The sequence below is a fragment of the Bidens hawaiensis genome, unplaced genomic scaffold, assembly GCF_021521415.1.
Source record: "Bidens hawaiensis isolate Kalapana, Puna unplaced genomic scaffold, B.hawaiensis_p1.1 tig00005935_1, whole genome shotgun sequence".
NCBI classification, from domain to species: domain Eukaryota; kingdom Viridiplantae; phylum Streptophyta; class Magnoliopsida; order Asterales; family Asteraceae; genus Bidens; species Bidens hawaiensis.
This window is the reverse complement of record NW_027491390.1, coordinates 897927-919833: the sequence shown is the minus strand read 5'-3', so window position 1 is coordinate 919833 and position 21907 is coordinate 897927. Positions and strand designations below refer to the sequence as shown.

Genomic DNA, 21907 nt, shown 5'->3' with positions numbered 1-21907 from the left:
TTCACATACCTAGCACCCGCAGGGAATTGAAGCCAAGTAAACCTTGGCAAACAAGTAACCGTTAGACGGATGCGGGTACAGTGTAAAGGCAAAACCCTTCACATACCTAGCACCCGCAGGGAATTGAAGCCAAGTAAACCTTGGAAGTAAAGTAACCGTAAGACGAGCGCTGGTACAGTGTTAAGGCAAAACCCTTCACATACCTAGCGCTCCGCTGGGAATTGAAACCAGGAAGGATCTTCTGGGCAATGCTTGCGGAAACGGAAATAACATCCCCGCATAGCGGGAACGTTGAGAACTACGTTGTTTGAAGCGCCAGAATGGAATTGATGGTTTTAACATAATTGATCACTATGTTCAAAACTACCAAAACCTCATGGAGAATCCACACAACTGGGACTCAATGCTCCTGACTTGCGAGGAGGTTACAGACCTACCCGCATCATACCCAAAGACCAAGCAGGAAACTCGGGCATTTCTGCAAGTGACAAGGACTTCCCATGGAAAACCTTACAAAACCCTTTTCAAAACCCTTTGCTTAAGTCCAAAAGTTCACCTCACTTTATTAAACACGCATGAGAAGAACATTGGACTGGGGGGACTTGAAGAGGTAGGTCCCAGCAGAGCCCAGTTGGACCCGCAAGACTCACCTTAAACAGGGACGTCTGCGCAGAGACCAACTGGATCCGCAGGACCAACCATGCTCAGAGAAGTGACGTCCTTACGCGCAGTATGCAAGCTGGTCCCGCAGGAAATGCCTCCCATGGTGAAGGACTCCGCCTGTTCCCGCAGCCTCGGATACAAGCCATGAGGGAAGGCCACCCGCGCAGCATGGCTACACGCACTAGGCACTTAACTCTCCCCAGTGTCACCTGAAGGAATGAGCAAAGGCGGGAGGGGGAAAACTCCCGCCTAAATGAGCCAGTCCGTATGATGGATGATCTTTTGTGTGATACCTGACGAGGTACAGACAAAAGATCTGACCAAGACTGCGACAGCTCACTGACAGCAGCATGGCAGACAGCACGCCACAGCACTGTGACCAATAGCCGCCGCCTACCCACCAACTCCTGCCATACCACGTGCCTAGCCTGTAGTTGGCACAAGAGGAAGAGTGCACGACACGCCTGCTCTGTGTCAGCCGCTACCTATCCACCACTCACAGGCAGGGCACGTGCATAGGTTACAGTTGGTAGCGTGTTGGGCCGGCTAAACCCCTTGGAAACCTACCTTCGGCTATAAATACCCCAATGGTATGATCATCTTACAACATCTTATCTTATCATATATACCTGATATCTGCTCTAGCAATCTCTTAATATACTTTTATATTTAAAGAGCAATCTAGTCTGATTCTCACGCCGGAGGGTGGTCACAAGGAGGAACCCCCCCCCCTTCTCAGTGACGAGCTCACGGTGTCTGTTTTGCAGGTTATCAGAAGAACCATCTTCCAAGGGTCTAACCCCTCGTGGGAAACAGCTCTCCAACCCCCAGGTTACCAGTAATCTGCCCGGGGTCTGGTTAGTGTTTCTTCAAAAAGGATAAGAGTTTGCATAATCCAACACCACTTGATATATACGCAAACCTAAATCATACCGGTACACCTACCGCCTTTTCGTGATTGTATGAGAAGTCATCATAGCCATTGTGTGAAGAGTATCTGATGTGTAAGACAAGTCCACACAACATCGGATCGGATTCTAATGGCTTTATCTTTGACTTGCATTGTATGTGTACGCGTACATGGTTCAACTTCACACAAACATTTGTATATAACAATAATCAAATGCAACGAGAGAAGATGCATGATTATGTGGTAAGAGTTTAAGATAATACATTTGAAGGACAAGTGTGTATTAGACTAACGTATTTATGGAAATCTCATACTTCTCGGCTAAAAGGTTTTGTATGATACGAGTATAACCACTAAATCTACTCATGTGTCAAAATTATATATATTTTTTTTTGCAAAGCAAGCAATAGATAATAAAGGGCATGTTACCTCCAGAAGCTGGAGGACAGCCAAAAAAATAGTACATCATGAATGAAAAAAGCACACAAACAACAATCAACAAAATTCAAAGCATTACACTAGAAAGAGACGACTCCGTTCAAACTCTCCAAGCTATCTCTTTGTGCAGCGAGCGAGACTCAATCCAACCAAATAAGTTAGTTTTAATCTAATTCAAAACTATGTCCATAGAGATAGTCGTATTTATGAAAATCTTCGCATTCCTTTACTTCCAAATGAACCAAATCGTAGAATAAATAATTGTCAAAAGAATCCTCTTCTCAGAAAATGTAGGCGGCTAGAAAAAGAAACAATAAATGACATCTTTCTTACAAATACCGAATTCAACCTCAATGGATAGGTACAAGTTTAAGGAATCACTTTACTCTTTAAAATACCTGACGATGTTATTTTTTATATTTATTTAAAAAATACATGCAATTGTTAAGCAACCAAAGTCCGAAGACATTATTAAAAACAAAACTGTTGGAATTAGCATCATTGTATGTTTCAAAATATTCATTCCGACTGTTATATCCTTTGTATACACGTAGATAGATAACTATAAATTTGTTTACTTGACTCAAATACTATTTTACCTAACCAATAGCTTTTTTCTAGTTTTTTATATAATAATAGTTATCAATAGTGGTAGATTCAAAAACTTTTAACCCTTTCTATTAGGTGACCAAATTTCGGTGTTCATAAGTCTATTACTCGATTTACAATATTTCAAGTCGCGTTGAGCCGTACTCAAACTAAACATATCACATGGACTAAAACCTATCGAATATAACACAAAAGAACTATTTTACACATAACAGTCTCCTTTCATCGTCAATATAGGCTATGAAGCATTATGGTAATCACAAATAGTTTAAATAAATCAAAATAAGTAAAAATGACTATCAAACAATTGTTTCCTTTATATAAACAAGCTTATCCGGATAAAATCAACCATCAACTTGAACCTTTGTGGAATCAGTATCATGACTACACTCTTATCCCCACAAGTATATGTTCACACTTCAGACATCATTGGTGCAAGCCACCTCATTAACCCAAACAAAACTAGCCCAACCCACACTCGTGTGCCACTCCTCCTCACACGTGCCACACACACCACGACAAAACCACACCTCCTTCCATCCCCGGGTCAAATCACGCCCCCGACTGCCACCTCACCTTATCCACGTGGCACACCATATATTGCTCCCTCTTTATCCATCCATCCAATATTATTAACCGGTTAGGGTATCCGAAGTGGGGGCGATAAATCAAGGGTGGTGTGACGATTTTTGTGGTGAACACTGCCTCCCCACAGAGCCGGCTCCAAAAATACGAAATTTTTCTTGGGCCAAAGACAAAATTTTTTTTGAGCCTTAATAAAAGAAACATTTTTTTTTGTTTAAACAATTCAATTTTAAGTGACTTACTTACTACTTAGTTATGATTTGAGTTGTTTGAAAAACTTGTGTATAAAATAAACATAAAAATGTATCAACTAAGACTAGAACCCACAACCTCTTGTTTAGATGTCATATCTCTTTGCCACTAGACCAAGCTAGTGGTTATGAAATTATGTTGAAACATTGATTTTACATAATTTTATTTTTATAAAAATACATAAAAAAATATCTAAATTTTTTTCAGGCCTAGCGGGGTGTTGGGCCTGTGGCCGTCGACTACCCAGCCACACCCCTAGGCCGGCCCTGCCTCCCCAAGTGATAATAGGGGGAGGGGGCGATGACTATTTGTCGCCGATGTTTATTATTATTATATTGTGTGTGATATATATAGAGAAAAAATATAATACAATAATTGCTTAATGTATATTAGTTACAATAATCCTTGTATTCATGAAATCGATCCATGAAATCACATCACAAGATATCGAAATCGTCAATACATATCCAGTTAATCATTGGTTCACCGAAATAAACAGTTTTGGATTGTTAATCGATCAATTTTTTACTTTTCTTCACGAAAACCGTTTTCTAGCGTTTTAGGTTTTGGCTGAACGTTTTAGGTTTTTGGCTGAGCGTTTTAGTTTTTGACTGAGCGTTTTAGTATTTTTGCCTTTGAGTGTGTCGCCTATATCGTACGTTAAACAATTATTGTACAATAACCTCACCCTATATATATAGGATGGATATTTTGAGAACCTTGATTAGTTGCAAGAACTTTAAGAACTCAATTTTGAACCACGCATTTAATTAAATAATATGAAATATGTGGTTGAGATTAAATGTAATTAAAAAATGAATCAGGAGAGAGAATAAATATTTTTGATGATTACACAAATTTAAATGTTGGTGTAAAAAAATAATGTAATTTTTTATACATTACTTACACTTACGTATTACACATGTGTAAAAAAAATTCAAAAATTAAAATTGTTACGTTAAGTTTTGTCGAGTTCTTAAAACTTAAAGCGGTTCTAAAAAAATCAATCATATATATGTGTATGTATATATATATGATTCTACAACATCATTATACACTTAAAACAAAAACTCACAATTTGCTAACTAGACGTCATATTACGCAAATCGATTAATTTTATAGCCCCGCTACAATAGCCTTAACATTGACTGCCACCATTATCCACGTGGCACACCATAAATTGCTCCCTCTTTATCCATCCATCCATCCATCCAATATTATTATTATTAACCAGTTAACATTCAACATTTAACAGACTTTTTAACAGTTAACAAACTTCCGTTAACTTAACAATAATAATAATATCCAGAGAGAAAGTTGTTATTTGTTGTTCATCATACTGGAGACATATCACATATCATCTAGGGTTTGTGAAATCCGAATCAGATTACAATAACAACACGTTGATTATTTCGTGTTATAAATGGCTACGCCATTGACCGGATTGCAGCATCGGGACGGCGGCGGAGTGGCGGTGATGACGGCGGCATCCGGCGGAGGAACGGCAACGGTGAGCCAGATCGATCCGTCGAGCAGTACAAAGCCGGCGAAGAAGCAGAGTTCACCGGTGCATATATTTCTGTACTTTCATAAGGCGATACGGTTGGAATTAGATGCGTTACATCAGTCCGCTATGTATTTTGCGACGAATTCTCATGTGGAGATTGAGCCTCTGCTTAAGCGGTATCATTTTCTTCGGTCGATTTATAAGCATCACTGCAATGCTGAAGATGAGGTTTGTGTTTTAATTGACCTAAATTGTTAACCTCAATTTGTTTATTATTGATGGAATTGATTTGACATATACGGTTAAAGTGTGCCCTAGGTTTATCTGTTAACATAGAGATTAAAAAAATAAGGTTCAAGGTGAGGTAAATTATGAGAAATAATACATGTGTGGTGGTGTTTAAGCTTTAAAGCTAAGCTTAATGGTCAAAATGATAACAAAATATGTTCATATTTAGGTTTGTGATATGTTTCGTGTTATTTTTTATCATAGTTGTTAACAGCGAATGGCGGTGAATAGCGACGGGTCTCCAACGGTAAATGGCTATCACTATTTCATGTTTAGCGATAAAGGAGTAGAAAATTTTTAAGCAAGTAATTAGGGTTTATATTCACAAAATAAGCTTTTACAGTGGAACTTGTGGAAGGTGCAGCTGTTTGGTCGATAAACAAGACTAAAAAATAGGTTTTTTTCACAAATTTTATATTAAAAATAAAAAAAAAACCTAAATACCGCTATAATCACGCTAAACGACCGATATTTAGTATATACTATATAGCGGCCTATAGCCGCATCGCTACGTAGTGTGCTATAGCGCCCGCTATCACCGCTATTGACAACTATGTTTTTGATAGTGATGATGATTTTGTTTTGGGGAATATTTGGGGAATATAAGTTAAATAGCTGTGAAAATGAGAACTATTAAAACAATTAACGAGATGCTAAACTAGCGATAGAGCTAGTTTTTGCAAACGGTTTATTAATGTATATGATTGGTGGAATTATTTTTAACATACACGGTTAAAGTGTGCGCTAGGTTTATCTGTTTCTATGTGCATCCTGTTTTACTTGAGATTAGAAAAATAAGGTTGAAGGTGAGGTAAATTATGAGAAATAATATAAGTGTGGTGGTGTTAAAGTTTTAAAGCTAACTTTAATGGTTAAAATGGCAGTTTGTTGCAAGTTTAGGAATGTGAATATGTGTATGTTTTGGTTTGTGATTGGAGTACCGTGTAGAAATGTGTTCGATGCGCTTGATGATAATTTTTTGATAGTGGTGATGATTTTGTTGGGGGAATATAAGTTAAATAGCTGTAAAGATGAGAACTATTAAATAACAATAAATGAGATGCTAAACTAACGATAGAGCTAATCTTTGCGAACGATTCGTTTTTAATCTCCTTAGTAACTGCGGAATTGTGATTTAATTGATGATCAGTGCCCTAGGTTTATCTGGTTCTGTGTGCATCTTGTTTTACTTGACATAAAACAGGTGGTTAACATAGAGATTAAAAAAATAAGTTTGAAGGTGAGGTAAATTATGAGAAATAATATATTTATGGTGGTGTTTAAACTTTAAAGCAAGTATAATTTTGTTTGTGGTGGTGCATATTTAGGTTTGTGATTGGACTGTTTAGAAACGTATTAGATATGTTTCATGCTAATTTTGTTTGGGTAATATAAGTTAAGTAGCTGTAAAGGTGAGAAGTATTAAAAAACAATAAATGAGATGCTAAACTAGTGACTGGGGTAATTTTTGCGAGGGATTTATTGTTGATCTTCGTAACAACTGAATTATGATTTAATTGATGATCAGTTAGGGGTGAGGGATTTGTCATTAATATCAATTCTGAAATGAAGAATCATACTTAGACACAGCCTTGTTAAAGATGATTAGTCAAGGTTATTAAATTGCTTCCGTTGTATTTAATGTAGATTAATATTACTTTACTGAGTCGGAAAATTGATGATAGTAATATAAAAGGAAAAACTCCAGATCAGGAAGTAAAAAAAATTAATATAAATTTCATTGGTTACGGAGGTCGTATCTGTTTTCTTAGGATTAGATTACATATTGTATTTCGTTATACAAAAACTAGGAAGAGCCTTTGAATGCTAATATAAGTCTGGCGGTCTGGCCTCTTTTTATCTTTTTTTGTCAGTAATATACGATTTAGGAAAGATGATTAAAAAGGGGATTCAGACTTAGGATAGATACCATACAAGCGACTTGAGTTCTATGGGATTCTTTATTTTTTAGCCCATACGTGTTGACAATGTGGTGTCTAAGAAGCATGAGAATGGGTAGAGCTGGTTTTGGCACAGATGTCCACACATACATTTTAAATAAAATAAAGACGATAACTTAATGGCTCGAGTAACTTTTAGGTAATACAAAGTAATCCATCAAAGTAGTCGCTCATTGGCATCCTTTGTAGATGTTCTTCACTAAAACTATGTGAAACTAAGATTGAGAGCCTTTCAAAGATCTTTTAGAGTTTAATTTGGCAACCTTTTTGGCATTAAAAGCATTTTGAATCCAAACAATGAAATCCTTGTGTTGTCTGAAAGGGCAGGCCTCTACTGTAGGCTGTAGCATCCCATTTTTATGGTAGTTTCTTATTGCTAGATCTATGCTATTTCTTTATAATGTACTCAGCAATTAGTTTTCAGTTAATCTTCTTAATATCAAATTTAGCAACTTTATATTCCTGATCCAAGCCATTGAAATTTTCTTTCAGGGAACTGCATATCATTTCATTTCCCGTTACTGTGATTTTTATCTGGAAGATGACTCACAAAGTAACTTTTTATTACCTTTTCGCTTTTGCGTTGACAGGTTATTTTTCCAGCTCTTGATATCCGTGTCAAGAATGTGGCTCGAACTTATTCTCTTGAGCATGAAGGCGAAAGTGCCATATTTGACCAACTCTTTGCATTACTGGATTCAGATATGCAAAATAAAGAAAGCTTTAGAAGAGAATTAGCATCCTGCACAGGAGCCCTTCTAACATCAATTACTCAGCACATGTCCAAGGAAGAGGAACAGGTCATACCGTTGCTTGTTGAAAAATTTTCATTTGAAGAACAAGCTTCTTTAGTTTGGCAGTTTTTATGCAGCATTCCTGTAAACATGATGGCGGAGTTTCTTCCATGGCTTTCGGCCTCGGTATCTCCCGATGAACGCCAAGAAATGCGTAATTGTTTATGCCGAGTAATCCCGGAAGAAAAGCTTCTTCAACAGGTGATTTTATAATCTTCAAAGATTATATATTTATGTTTAAGGGGGAATTTCATACATGCCCTTATAAACTTGTGAAATATCATATATACCCAATTCAATCTTAATTTATCATATATGCTCTTAAAAACTAGCTAAGTTATCATATTTACCCATTTCATTAAAAACAATTCAACAATGACCATTTACCCTTATTTTTCTAAAGATTAGAAATTTCATATATGCCCGTTTTCAACCTTAATATATATTTATCTTTAAACAATATTTCTCAAAATATGAAACTTATCTATTTACATAAAAAACAAGTCTTCCCTGAAGAAAAGCTTCTTCAACAGGTGATTTTTTAATTTTTAAAGATTATCTATTTATATTTAAGGGGGAATTTCATGGTTATTTATTTATATTTATGGGGGAATTTCATAAATGCCCTTATAAACTTGTGAAATATCATATATATCCAATCCAAACTTAATTTATCATATATGCTCTTAAAACTAGCTTAAATATCATATTTACGTATTTCATTTAAAAGAATTCAACAATGACCTTCTTACCCTTATTTTTCTAAAGATTAAAAGTTTCATATCTACCCATTTTCAACCTTAATATATATTTATCTATAAACAGTATTTTTCTCCCAATATGAAACTTATTTATTTATATTTATATTAAAACAAGTCATATTGAACCTTTTTACTTTCCTTATTAAACTTCAGGTTAAAAATGGGTAAATAAGAAATTTTAAAGTTTCAGAAAAATAAGGGTAAAATAGTCATTTTGAATTGTTTTAATGAAATGGATAAATACGATATTTTAACTAGTTTTTAAGAGCATATATGATAAATTAAGTTTGGATTGGGTATATACAGTATACCATAAGTTTGTAAGGGTATACATGAAATTCTTCCTATGAATAATTATTTAACAGTTTAAAAGGTTTCAATCATCCCTTCTGATAAATAATATGCTCGTGTTCTTAAAGATTATATTCACGTGGATGGACGGTGTCAATGGTTTCAAGAAACGAAAAAAATTAGAAGATGATGTCACGTATCAGTGTTCTCCGATGGCTGAAGGAAGCTGTGCATGCTCATCTTCTCGACCCAGTAAACAAGAATCTTTTTTAAGGTCTTCAGACTCATCTCTAGATAGTCCAGTTGATGAAATATTGCACTGGCACAAAGCTATAAAAAAGGAATTAGTTGATATAGCTGAAGCTGCTAGAAGGATACAATTATCTGGGGATTTTTCAGATTTGTCTGCATTTAATAAAAGACTGCAGTTTATTGCAGAAGTTTGCATATTCCATAGGTAATAAAACATAAATCACATAACATAACATCTTTCCATTATTATAATGTTTTGATATTATTTTTTACACTTTTGGTGCAGCATTGCAGAAGACAAAGTTATATTCCCTGCTGTAGATGCTGAGCTGTCATTTGCCAAGGAGCATGCAGAAGAGGAAAGTGAATTTGACAAATTTAGATGCCTGATTGAAAATATCGAAAATGATGGAGCAAACTCATCTTCATCTGAATTTTGTTCCAAATTGTGCTCACATGCTGATCATATCATGACTATAATTGATAACCACTTCAAAACTGAAGAACTTCAGGTAACCAACCAACCTTACACACAAAAGAGAACATTTTTTCTCTCTCACTATTTTACCTTCTGCAACTAACTTTTCTTTTATTCATCATAGGTTCTCCCACTTGCACGCAAGCATTTTAGTCCCAAAAAGCAACGAGAGCTTCTATACCAAAGTTTATGTGTGATGCCTTTGAGATTAATCGAGTGTGTGTTACCATGGTTAGTTGGATCACTTACTGAAGAAGAAGCAAAATCGTTTCTTCATAACATGCATATGGCAGGTATGTATCTCTCCTTTTAATATTTACTAGGCTTGTAAAGGAAGAGAATGGAGCATGTTCATGTTTGTTAGTTTAACTTTAACCGAACAAATGATCGAACATGGGCAATTAAACGAGCAGGGTTTTATTGTTCGTCACGTTTGTTAAGAAAATGAATATGCTTGTTTGTTTATGTTCTTGAGTTAACAGTATAAACGAACGGTTTCATAAATGTAAACGAACAAACATAACTGAACATTAAGTAATGAACATATATGAACGAATTTAAAATAATGAACGTTCGCGAACATAATGAGCGAACTGGACGTGTTAATGTCTGTTTGTTTAACTAAATGATCAAAAATTTTTGTTCATGTTCGTTCGTTTATAAAATAAAAGAACATCCCGCCAAATGGTTCACGAAGTGTTCACTGAACGCTCTGTTTGTTTACAAAAAATAAATTTTTATGTCATTTGTTGCTAATTAGCAAATTCATTAACTTAGTATGGTGTTTTGGTTAGCCCCTGCTTTGGATAATGCTCTCGTGACACTCTTTTTGGGTTGGGCCTGCAAAGCCCGACCACGCGAAACATGTTTATCTTCTGGTGCAACCGGATGCTGTCCCGCAAAAGCATTTCTAGAAGAAAGTGATGGGTCGGGCCCATCTTTATGTCCATGCAACCCGCCAACCAAACGGCCCGGTTCCACTTCACGAAAAGAAAGCAACGGTAGTACCGGAACCCTAACCGTTGAAGTAAAGCAATCTTGTTGTGTTCCGGGGCTTGGGATGAACAGTAACAAATTAGTAGCGGGTCCCACAAAATCTTTACGGTCTTTATCATTCGGCCCGTCTGCTCCTTCGTTAACTTCCAGCCTTTTTCACTGGGAAACAGGCATAAGTTTGATAGACGAGGGTACAGGCCGACCAATCGATACAATTTTCAAATTCCATAAAGCGATTCGTAAGGATTTGGAGTTTTTAGACGTTGAGTCGGGAAAACTAAACGAGTCAAACGAGAATTTTTTACATCAGTTTAATGGTAGGTTTCGTTTGTTATGGGGTTTATATCGAGCACACAGTAACGCGGAGGATGATATTGTGTTTCCCGCGTTAGAATCAAAGGAAACGTTACATAACGTGAGTCACTCGTACACATTAGACCACAAGCAAGAAGAAAAGCTTTTTGAGGATATATCAACTTCACTTTTTGAACTTTGTGAACTTCATGACAAAAGTAAATCTGTTTCTTCCAACAGTAATGATACTTTGAGAAATTATGCTGAGCTGGCAACTAAGGTTCAAGGGATGTGTAAGTCCATTAGGGTGACACTAGATCAGCATATTTTGCGTGAAGAATATGAACTTTGGCCTTTGTTTGATAGACATTTTTCTGTTGAGGAACAAGATAAGCTTGTGGGCCGGATAATTGGTACCACGGGTGCTGAGGTGTTGCAGTCGATGTTGCCATGGGTAACATCCGTACTTACTCAGGAGGAACAGAACACAATGATGGACACGTGGAAACAAGCTACTAAAAATACTATGTTTACAGAGTGGCTTAATGAATGGTGGGAAGGATCTTCCCCGTCTTCCGAGGCGTCACCATCCGAATCAGATAAAAATATGTCACAAGGTTTGTTATTTGGCTTCTACAATTTTTTTATATTTTTATTTGATGACATGGCAGCTGACATGTCTGCAACTTTTGACCATGTTACTTATTTCTTGACAAACGTTTGATGTCTTTTTTTTTAATCTAAATGTGTATTTCTGTTATTATAATGATATTCATACATTTAGTATGACATGGCAGCTGACAAGTCTGGAACTTTTGACCATGTTAACTTCTATGTGACACTTGATAACCCGTTATTACCTGAACTAGTTTTTGAACATTTGATGTTTCTTTTGGTTTAAGTATGTTTTTTCTGTTCTTATAATGATATTCATACATTTAGGATCCGAGTCACATGAAGCCTTGGATTCAAATGATTATACCTTCAAGCCTGGGTGGAAGGATATATTTCGGATGAATCAAAACGAGCTCGAATCAGAGATAAGAAAAGTTTCTAGGGATCCGACTCTTGATCCCAGAAGGAAGGCTTACCTCATTCAAAACCTTATGACCAGGTGTGTTTTTCTTTTTGTTATTTTTCATTTATTTAAAATTCTTAGTGTTGGCAAGATGGTTGGGTTGAAACTGCTACCTGTCAAATGTATACGTTCTTGTTGACTTATTTATGTAACGATTAATGCAGTCGTTGGATTGCTGCTCAGCAGAAGTTACCTCAAGAAAGAAAAGGTGACATGTTAGATGGTGAAGGTCTTCATGGATGCTCGCCTTCATTCCGTGATGCAGAAAAACAAGTATTTGGCTGTGAACATTATAAACGCAACTGCAAGCTTCGTGCTGCTTGTTGTCAAAAGCTATTTACATGCAGGTTCTGCCATGATAATGTCAGTGACCACACAATGGACAGGTAACCTGATAATAGTTTAATGTATCATTTCTTTTGGATTTAGTTGAATAATAGTAGTAATTATAAAACTTTTTTGCTATATCAGGAAAGCTACAACTGAAATGATGTGTATGAACTGCTTGAAAGTTCAACCTGTTGGACCAATCTGCTCAACTCCATCTTGCAATGGACTTTCCATGGCAAAATATTATTGTAGCTACTGCAAGTTCTTTGATGACGAAAGGTGAATATTTAAGATTAAACAATTAAACAACATTTTCACAAGTTATTATTTTATTTTATTTTGTTTTATTTTTTTAATTTCAGGACTGTGTATCATTGCCCGTTTTGCAATTTGTGTCGGCTTGGAAAGGGGCTAGGGATCGACTTCTTTCATTGCATGACATGCAACTACTGTTTGGGGATAAAGTTAGTGGATCATAAGTGTCGGGAGAAAGGTTTAGAGACGAACTGCCCTATTTGCTGTGATTTTTTGTTTACATCAAGTGCAGCGGTCCGGGCACTTCCTTGTGGTCATTTTATGCACTCGGCTTGCTTCCAGGTAGCAACCTGTTACAAATTTTCCTATTTTTCTTTTCATTATCCAAAACTTTTTATGATGAGTTATTGTTGGTTTTATCTCTTATAGGCATACGCGTGCACACACTACATTTGTCCAATATGCAGCAAATCCATGGGAGATATGTCGGTAAGTCAAGATAACCTATAACTGATATATCCAACATAATTGAACAGAAATAACTGAGCCCAACCCAAAATTGATGGCTTGGTTTTATGTTATTTTTTTCCAAACCCAATTTTTTGTTTCAGTTTCGGTTTTGCATGTACCAAAAATCGAAAAAGCCGACTTTTGTTATTAAGTTTGTGTATTATAATTTTTATTTTTGAATGTTAAGTAATTTATAATAAAGTTATAAATGGTGCTGCCCAAAAATTTTAGACACAAATGTGTAATAATCTAATTAATCGTTAATTATTAAAAAGTTTAGGGTCAAATTCATTATTTTGGGCAAAAGCAAAAAAAAATATTTAAGCCTGAAATGGCAAGACTGAGAAAACTGAAACCAAACGGTTTTGAAACATTCCGATACCGAATTTTCGGTTTTTGAAGGTCCAGTTTTTGGAATTGATGAAATATTTTGTCTTGAAGGTATATTTTGGTATGCTTGATGCTTTAATGGCTTCTGAGGTGCTTCCAGAAGAGTATAGAAACCGCTGTCAGGTGAAGTTTTTTAAACTTTAGTTCCATTTTAACAAAATTTTATTAGCATGTTCTGTATACTCACTTTTGCTAAAATTTATTCAGGATATACTATGCAACGACTGTGACAAAAAAGGCAGTGCTCCTTTTCACTGGCTTTACCACAAGTGTGGTTCCTGCGGATCTTACAACACCCGCGTAATTAAGGTCGATTCAGTTGCTGATTGTTCAAACTAGAAGGTAAAATTGTGTAAATACAGTAGAGAGTTGAGGACATCTTTTTTTTAACTTCATGTTCTATATATATAAAGGCAGGACAGTTTTATAAGCGGTTTTGTACGACGGGTCATGATTGATCCTGACATTTTGTTTTCAGAGCATTTGCTAAGAGACATGTTATGCTTATTTTGGTTACTACAAATCATATAACAGCCAGTTTTGTTACAAAGTAAGTACTTTTATAAAACTTGCTTACTTAAAATGGCTAAATGGGTAAGCACCTTCTCTACACCACTACCGTCACTGCTATTACCTTTGCCAACACTATCGTCGTTGCAGACACCTTAGTCACCACTATATGCAAACACCTTCGTCACCATCGCAAAACCATTGTTGCCACCTTGTCGAATTCGTCAACACCACCATTGTTATATCAAATATATTTTAGCGTAGTCATCATCATTTCAAATTCCACAGCAGGGTCACTAAACCACAATGGCAACGCTGTGGCCGCCACCTCATGAATCTTAGGAGAAGTGAAGGAGAAGTGTTTGTGTGTGTTTTGAGTGTGTGGAGGCAAAATTGGAGATGAGGGGTTTAAGGAGATTAAATACTCCAAGCTCATGAATCTTAGGCTCATTTACACCTTAAGTCTATAATTAACTCTAAGTCCATTTTACTTGAGCCCACATCTCATTCACTATTATTTTGTTTTATTTAATCGTAAATAAATAATAACACACAATTAATTAATAAAATTTCTTTATATATTATTTTTAAAAGCAGGATGCAAGAGCATCCAGAGTTCAAGGTTCAACCATCTTTAACATCAGCAAAGTATACATTCATGACATCATTTTGAACTCTCATATCCATAAGATGAATCATCATTTAATTAAAAAAAAATGATCAAGTTATAACAGAGAGGCGGGTAAGTGGGCAACAAGCTGCGCCGCCACCCCCTTTTGAATGGTAAAACCGATCCTACTGAAAACATAGTTATCGTTCTTCGGTATCGTTGAGTTACCACTGGCGTATCATCTTTTTTTTTATTATGGACATTTCCTTTTAAGGTGTGTTTCTGAATTACATACAAAACATTTTCTCTTCACTTTGGACTTGGATCTTGAACTAGATCTCCCCCCCCCCCCCCACCCCACCCCCCTCTTTTTTTTCTAACTTCTTTGATATAATCTTACTCTCACCACCAACCATTCTCCACCTTCATCCTTAGATCAAATCTTTTCTTCAATTCTTTGGAATTTAAGGCTGCTAACACTTCTTCCATGTAGCTATGGAATGAAAGTACGACGTGAGTTCATTCGCTAGATTTATTGATTCTTTTTTTCAACTTTTCTGTCTTCAAAACCGAGCCGACGTGAGGGATAAAGCCCACAAGTTAAATATAAATATTTCCGGTAATTCGGTAGACCCTCTGACACCCTGTAGATCCGCTTATGATTAACATACACCAACTCGATTCATGCTTATATGCGGCTTCACCATCACATATAAACGTGGCGTTTCCTGTTGAGTTAAACATTACATTTTTTTTCACCATCACAATCAAAAGCGATAAAGAATCATCAATGATAATCATTCGCGCGATAATATATGATAAAGAAATCATCAAATTACAAAACGATTACAACTCTTCACCATAAATTTTTAAACACCACAAAATGTGTTTGAATTAACCATAATCAGGTAGGGATATGACCAAATGGTACCGGTGTACCATCCCTATAATCAAGTACTAATTTTAACAAATAACAAGAAAGTTAACAACAATGATGAACTCATAAATAAAGTTAGGTTAAACAAGTTAATCAGTGATCGCATCATTATCACCCTCCATTATCGATACACCGATGAACTTGAATAGATCAACTGTCGCCCACGCATACCCACCATCGCCCCAATCTGCTCCCCGTGAGTTCTTCAACTCGACACTCAAATCCTTTATCCTAGGATTGTCAACCATAGTATATATTCCTGTAATCAACATTGCATGTTTTATATAATTTTGAGGAAGGATGTCTTTTGTGCTATTAAATGCACCCCAAGGTTACGCATATTAGCTTGGAAAGCAACTTCATTTCTTTCAAAAGAACCCATTTGATGGCAAAATGCTATCAGTGGGTACCGACGCCCTCCAGGACCAAAGTTTTCTTTTAACTTTGCAACAATTTCGCCATCTCCCTCCACATACCCAAAATCCTCAACTCTATATCTTCTACTGTTATCTTTGTATTGAAAATTCTTGACCGACTCATATAGGGGTTCGGAATACTCGTGTTCTTCAAGCTCTCCATCCATAACTACGCGCGCCGCTCCAACAGGTGAAATACCGTCCGACCTCATTATACTAAATAAAGCGTTTGGTGACAAATGTAGGTTTTCATCGCGCATTCTCATGCGGTTGATAATTGTTAGCATATGTGTCATGCTATTGGCTACACTTGATTCTTTTTGTTGGGTCCATACATCCGGATAGACATTTCTCACCGAGTAAAGAAACCCTTTTTGGTTTGGACCAAGTCTGTCAATGGGAAAAATAAACATTAGATAGATAAATAATTATATATGTTAAAATAAAAAATCAAGTCAAACAAAAAAATAAATTACACTTCGTTCCCCAATAGTTTTGCATGTGGATTCATGAGCAGGGGCGGACCCACATAGTGTGGATCGGGGTCCCGGGACACCAATGTTTTTTAAAAATTTATTAGAAGCGGTATATTAAATTGTTTAAGGACCCCATAAGATTTAATACTTGGAACCCATACTATTAATGTTGATGTGGTCTGGTGGAAAGTCCCTTGTTTTATCTTTGAAAGGTCATGGGTTCAAGTCTTACAAGGCTCAGTTTTTGGTTTTTTGTGTTAATTTTTAGTGTTAATCAATCATTTGATTGCTAATGTTGCAATGATAACTTTGGAAACATTCAAACACCTCTAAAATACATATCATTGTTTTCAACTTTATGCATGGTTTCTTTAGAAACATTCAAACACTTTAAAATATCAGTTTTATTTTTCACTAGTTTAAGTTAATGGTTTTCAACACATGCTTATGAAAGGGTGGATCTAGGTTCTATCTCAAAAATGTTTAAGAAAGGGAAAACAAAGTGTTTATGTGTCAACCCGACCCATTTTGACCCGTTCAGGTAGTGATGATTGAAAAGAAAGTTTTATTATGATATTGTTTTTTATTATGTTCTTCGCCTCGACCCGACCTGAACAACGACCGACCCGAAAAATTTAAACACCAAAAATATGGGACCCCATTGGCAAAAAATCCTGGGTCCGCCACTGTTCATGAGTAGAGTCTCTCCAACACAGGTCCGAAGGAAATCTGCAGCATTATGTTGCGTCAAAAAAGATGGAAACCATAAACAATTAAGTATGTGGGTGCCATATAACTAGGCTGTGATTATGTAAATGAACCGAACGCTCAACGGTCCGTGAACCGTTTGGGGAAGTTCGTTTATTTTAATAAACGAACTAACATGAATACAAAATTTGTGTTCGTTTAATTAAACGAACGAACATGAACACATGTTCTGTTCGTTCGTTTATGTTCATGAACGTTCGTTTATGTTCGTCAATTTATGTTCCTTTATGTAAATAATTAAATATTATTCAGATGAATCGTCTACTTAAAGGTTTTATATTTGTTAATTTGTGTTTATTTTAGTGTTTTCATATACGTTTGTTAATGTTTGTTTGTGTTCATTACATTTATTCATATATGTTCATTTATGTTTGTTTACCACATGGGAAAACAATAACGAAGTTTGATGTCGTAGACCTAGGATGAGCAAATTGGGATATCGTTGGTATCAAGTTATGAGTTTTCGGTACCGGTAATTCCCGAATTTTGAATGAAATACAGGTAACGGAGCTAAATTTTTTCAAACTTTACCGTCCCTAGCTCAGATCTGAACTCTACGGACCTGCAAGCAAGAAGTGTGATTTACTTTAATTAGGACTTTTACTTGTTTTTATATGCTATTTAATGCAATTAGATAAAGAGAATCTAACCCAAGCCAAACATTAAATTAATCTTAATCAGTGTTTATAATTAAATGTAAATTATTATTAGATATAATAATTGTCACATGTAAACTAAAATAAAGGGATCTCTTCCTGCCGTCCACGTGTGTAATTAAAACAATAAAATTAAGAGATTAACACGTGTGTGTGTGTGTGTAGCTCACTCTTTGGATCTAAAAAGGTATGTATGTATTTTGTCTTAAAATCATACAATTAATTATAGATTTTGTAAGGCTCTTAAAAATCATCTTTCACAAAGGAAACAAAACATATAATAAAACAAAATGGGGGACCATTGAAGTAAAAAAAAATGGAACTTTGTATAAGAGACAAAATGGAGACAAAATGGAGACAACACATGAAACATGTAGGAAAGAAAGAAAGTAACACTAGTTCATATACCTTAGAATGAAGAAGAATCAAAGAAGCTTCAGATCTTGCTTTTTTTTAAGTGCGACTGTAAGAACAAGATGACCTAATTACTTTCAAGTTTCAAGTGTAACATTTCAACACATTCAGTGGGCCGGCCTTGGACGAAACACATTGGGCCGGACGAAAATAAAAATGGGCCATCAAGGGTTGTGAATGAAGGGAACCGTCTCTGAGAGGTGAAAACAAAAAAACCGAAACCGGTTTTTTATACCCGGGTGTTTAATACGAACCCGTATCCATAGGGTACGGATAGGGTATGCATTTCAGTATAAAAAAAAATACCCGAACCGGACCCGATTTGTACCCGGTAATACCCGAAAACCGAAACCGGTTCCATACCCGGAACCGGGTTTTTCAAATACCCGATCTATACCTCGAAAAATACGCAACCCTTTAAAAAGTTCAATCTATACTAGGAAAAAACTCGAAAAAAAACCCTGAAATTGGCTTTTTAAATACTCGGAAATAGGGTATTCATATACCCGGTTTTAGAATACTCGTTCTATACTCGACCCGAACCCGGTACATAGGGTATGGTTTTTATAAGCAATACCAAGACCTGAACCCGACCTGGGTATTGTCATTTGCCAATACCCGATTTTCTAATACTCAGTCATATCCAAACCCAGTTTCATACCTGAAACCGGGGAAATTGAAAAACCCGATCTGTCCACCTCTACCATCTCTTTTTTCTTATTATACTAAAAAAAATATAAATAAGTAAGGCTCAAACCTCCTCTATCAAACAAAATATGTTAGCGCGATAAGTTTGCAAGTGTTCGGTTCACCAATTAATTTCCATCTTGACAAATCCAAATAATTCTTAAATACTAGAGTTCCCGGACAATATCATGTGTTTTTATTGTTGTGTTTAATCAATTTTTTTCCTTGTTTTAGGTGACTTAAATAGCATAAATACAAAAAAAAAACACGCCAAAGATTTATGTTTGTTAACTAAACATATTTTTATCGACTCACTTTGACCCGACTTGTTTTGACTCCACATAATTTATGTACCTGCTGACAAAAGTGTCTGGTCCGGATACTAAAATTGGAAGCCTAAAACTTTGCCCCCAATGTACCCTTGGACCCCCCGCTATATTAGATCAAACGAGCTCACATAAACAGAATCAACTTTAACTCGCTTAACCTCATATTATATAATATAATAGTTTGCAGGTCTAATTTTGGCCTTCTCGGAATCACAAAACACAGCCACAGGCGATATGATATAGCCTTTAACTTAAGATACATTACATATACAGAAATATGGCATAATAATATGAAACATCATTACATAACATGAGCTAGCTGGTTACAAAATCACAAAAAGATTCTCCTAGTTTGGCGTTAGAAGATCCAGCAAAATAATTACAGTCATAAGTCAAACAAAATACATCAGGTAAGTATAAACTACAGCTCAAAAGCCAAACCAAATACCAGCTCATCCTGTCTGCGAACGGGGTCAAGAATCTGGATATTCCGGTATGTTAATATCCCCCACACTGGCAATGTCGCGTATGCATGCGAGCATCCACTCAATCTGTCGCGAACTCAGATTCTTGCTACTGTCTAAAAAAGGTGGCCAAAACGGTAAATGTTAGTATTCTTCTTTTCTTTTCTCTTCCTAGCTTTTACATGTAATCAATGTGTTGAACAAGATTAGAAGAAACTATATCAAATCCAAATATCTGAATGAATCAATTTAGGATTTGAAATACGATACCTTTATCTTCGGGAATTTGACCACAGTCCGTAATGCGCACCACCCCAGAAGATATTCCGATCTGGCTCATACGCTTAATGGTTGACATCCCTTGTATTACCTTCCCAAAAACTACATGAGACCTGCCACATAACCGATTAAACAAGGGTTATAAGGCTTATCTCATAAATTTCTAATGAAACAACTAAATCAGTTTATGTTATTATAAACTTATAATATGAGCCACCACCGAATGTTGATTTTGAAAGACGCTTCCTAAAAGAGAAATTGACTTGAAATGCATCCATTGAAAGTGCAATTTGGCAAATGATGTGTCCATAACGGACTTATGAGTTACCCGTCAAACCATTTTACAGGTGCGAAGGTTAGATGGAATCGAGATCCATTTGTATTTGGGCCTCCGTTTCCCATAGATAGCATGCCCGGTTCAGTATGACGCAGTTGAAAATTCTCATCTACAAAAAAACCGCAGAAGGTTAGAAACTTAGAAGTACTAACTTGAGTTTTAAGTAGTATAATAAAAACTCCTAAAACATTTTTAACATTGTACCTTTAAAGCATCCTCCATAGATACTTTCCCCACCCGTGACTGCAAATGCAAAGCATCAAAACATCACCTCACATACAAATCTGGAAGCATAAAAAACTCTTATCGAAAACAAGATACAAAAAGAAAAAACACATACAATCTTCTCCCTCGGAAAAATCACCTCCCTGCAACAACGAAAAAAAAATTAATTTACATAAACGTGTGGTGTCAACGAACTCACTAAACAAACAGCCCTATACATTTGAAAACGCGAATCTCAAAGTATACGTTTAAATGGAAAAGAAGTATTGTAAAAAGAAAAAAGGAAAAAAAACCCTTGGTTAAATAGCTATTTGATTGAGATAAGCATATATGAGTAACATACATGAGCATATGAGCCTCTAATGATATGATCGAATACAGTTCCTTTGTAGTGTAATGGCCTTCCAGTAGATTTTGAGATCCCCTTTTCCCCTACAATAAGAATAACAATAACAATAACAATAATAATATAGCTTATAATATGTGTGCAGATCAAGCAGAGCAGAGCAACACCTACCTGTGCAGTATGCTCGAAAGTTCTCAGCTGTTCTAGGCACAACATTAGCAAAAAGCTGCAAATATAGTTCAGTCATTCAATAAACAAAATCCATCGATAAGCTAATGAAGAAACAAATTAACATACTACTAACCGACCAACCTCGAATACTACTTTTTCAGGAGAAGATTCACCAATGGATATATCCAAGAACACACGAGGATTACTCTCATCACTCCCATCTTCAACTAAAACATACCATACAATCAATCAATCAATCAATCAATATTACTATTATTAGCAAATACATAAAGGTAAAGGAATAAGCTGACCTAAAGTAAAAAACTATAATTATGCTATACGTTTCATACCACGATATAGCGGGAAACAACACTTAAAAGGTTGTTAGCGAGCCAAGCCTAGGTCAAGTTGAACATCATACCACGAATTGATGTGTAAGAGGCTTTATGATCATTGATCGATTATGAACTTGCATAATGATACACTCAATTGTGCTCTGATTAGGGTTCATAATATTACGTTTAAACATTTAGAACAAAACTCATGTGCATTTAGACACCTAGAGCAAAATACACAACAAGCATTTAAACGTTTTGAACTCGAGCCAGCTCGTGGCTCAACGAGCTAACTTCATGGCCAC

The 21907-nt window shown here is 35.9% G+C and overlaps 2 protein-coding genes across 2 annotated transcripts; one reads left to right on the top strand and one right to left on the bottom strand.

The window, feature by feature from the left end:
• Window positions 1–4872: 4872 nt before the first annotated feature.
• LOC143631083 (zinc finger protein BRUTUS-like) lies at window positions 4873–14135 on the top strand. Its single transcript, XM_077099933.1, has 13 exons — window positions 4873–5192; window positions 7804–8208; window positions 9188–9516; window positions 9598–9823; window positions 9914–10082; window positions 10584–11696; window positions 12022–12193; window positions 12322–12543; window positions 12629–12766; window positions 12850–13084; window positions 13172–13231; window positions 13694–13765; window positions 13850–14135. The coding sequence occupies exons 1-13, from the start codon at window positions 4881–4883 to the stop codon at window positions 13979–13981; spliced, it is 3585 nt and encodes a 1194-aa protein (XP_076956048.1). The 5' UTR covers window positions 4873–4880; the 3' UTR covers window positions 13982–14135.
• Window positions 14136–19647: 5512 nt separating this feature from the next.
• On the bottom strand, window positions 19648–21498 carry LOC143631054 (uncharacterized; the record flags this gene model as incomplete). Its single annotated transcript, XM_077099913.1, has 7 exons — window positions 19648–20301; window positions 20517–20634; window positions 20730–20768; window positions 20866–20893; window positions 21094–21182; window positions 21268–21322; window positions 21409–21498. Coding segments are annotated over 7 exons (567 nt in total), but the record flags the coding sequence as incomplete, so codon positions are not given.
• Window positions 21499–21907: the final 409 nt, after the last annotated feature.

What these genes read in the sequence shown, in the direction of transcription:
- LOC143631083 (XM_077099933.1), top strand. Translation starts at nt 4,881, where the DNA reads ATGGCTACGCCATTGACCGGATTGCAGCATCGGGACGGCGGCGGAGTG. An exon ending in AGTGACCACACAATGGACAG is followed by an intron (nt 12,544 to 12,628) that starts GTAACCTGATAA and finishes TTGCTATATCAG; the next exon opens with GAAAGCTACAACTGAAATGA. An exon ending in AATCCATGGGAGATATGTCG is followed by an intron (nt 13,232 to 13,693) that starts GTAAGTCAAGAT and finishes TTTGTCTTGAAG; the next exon opens with GTATATTTTGGTATGCTTGA.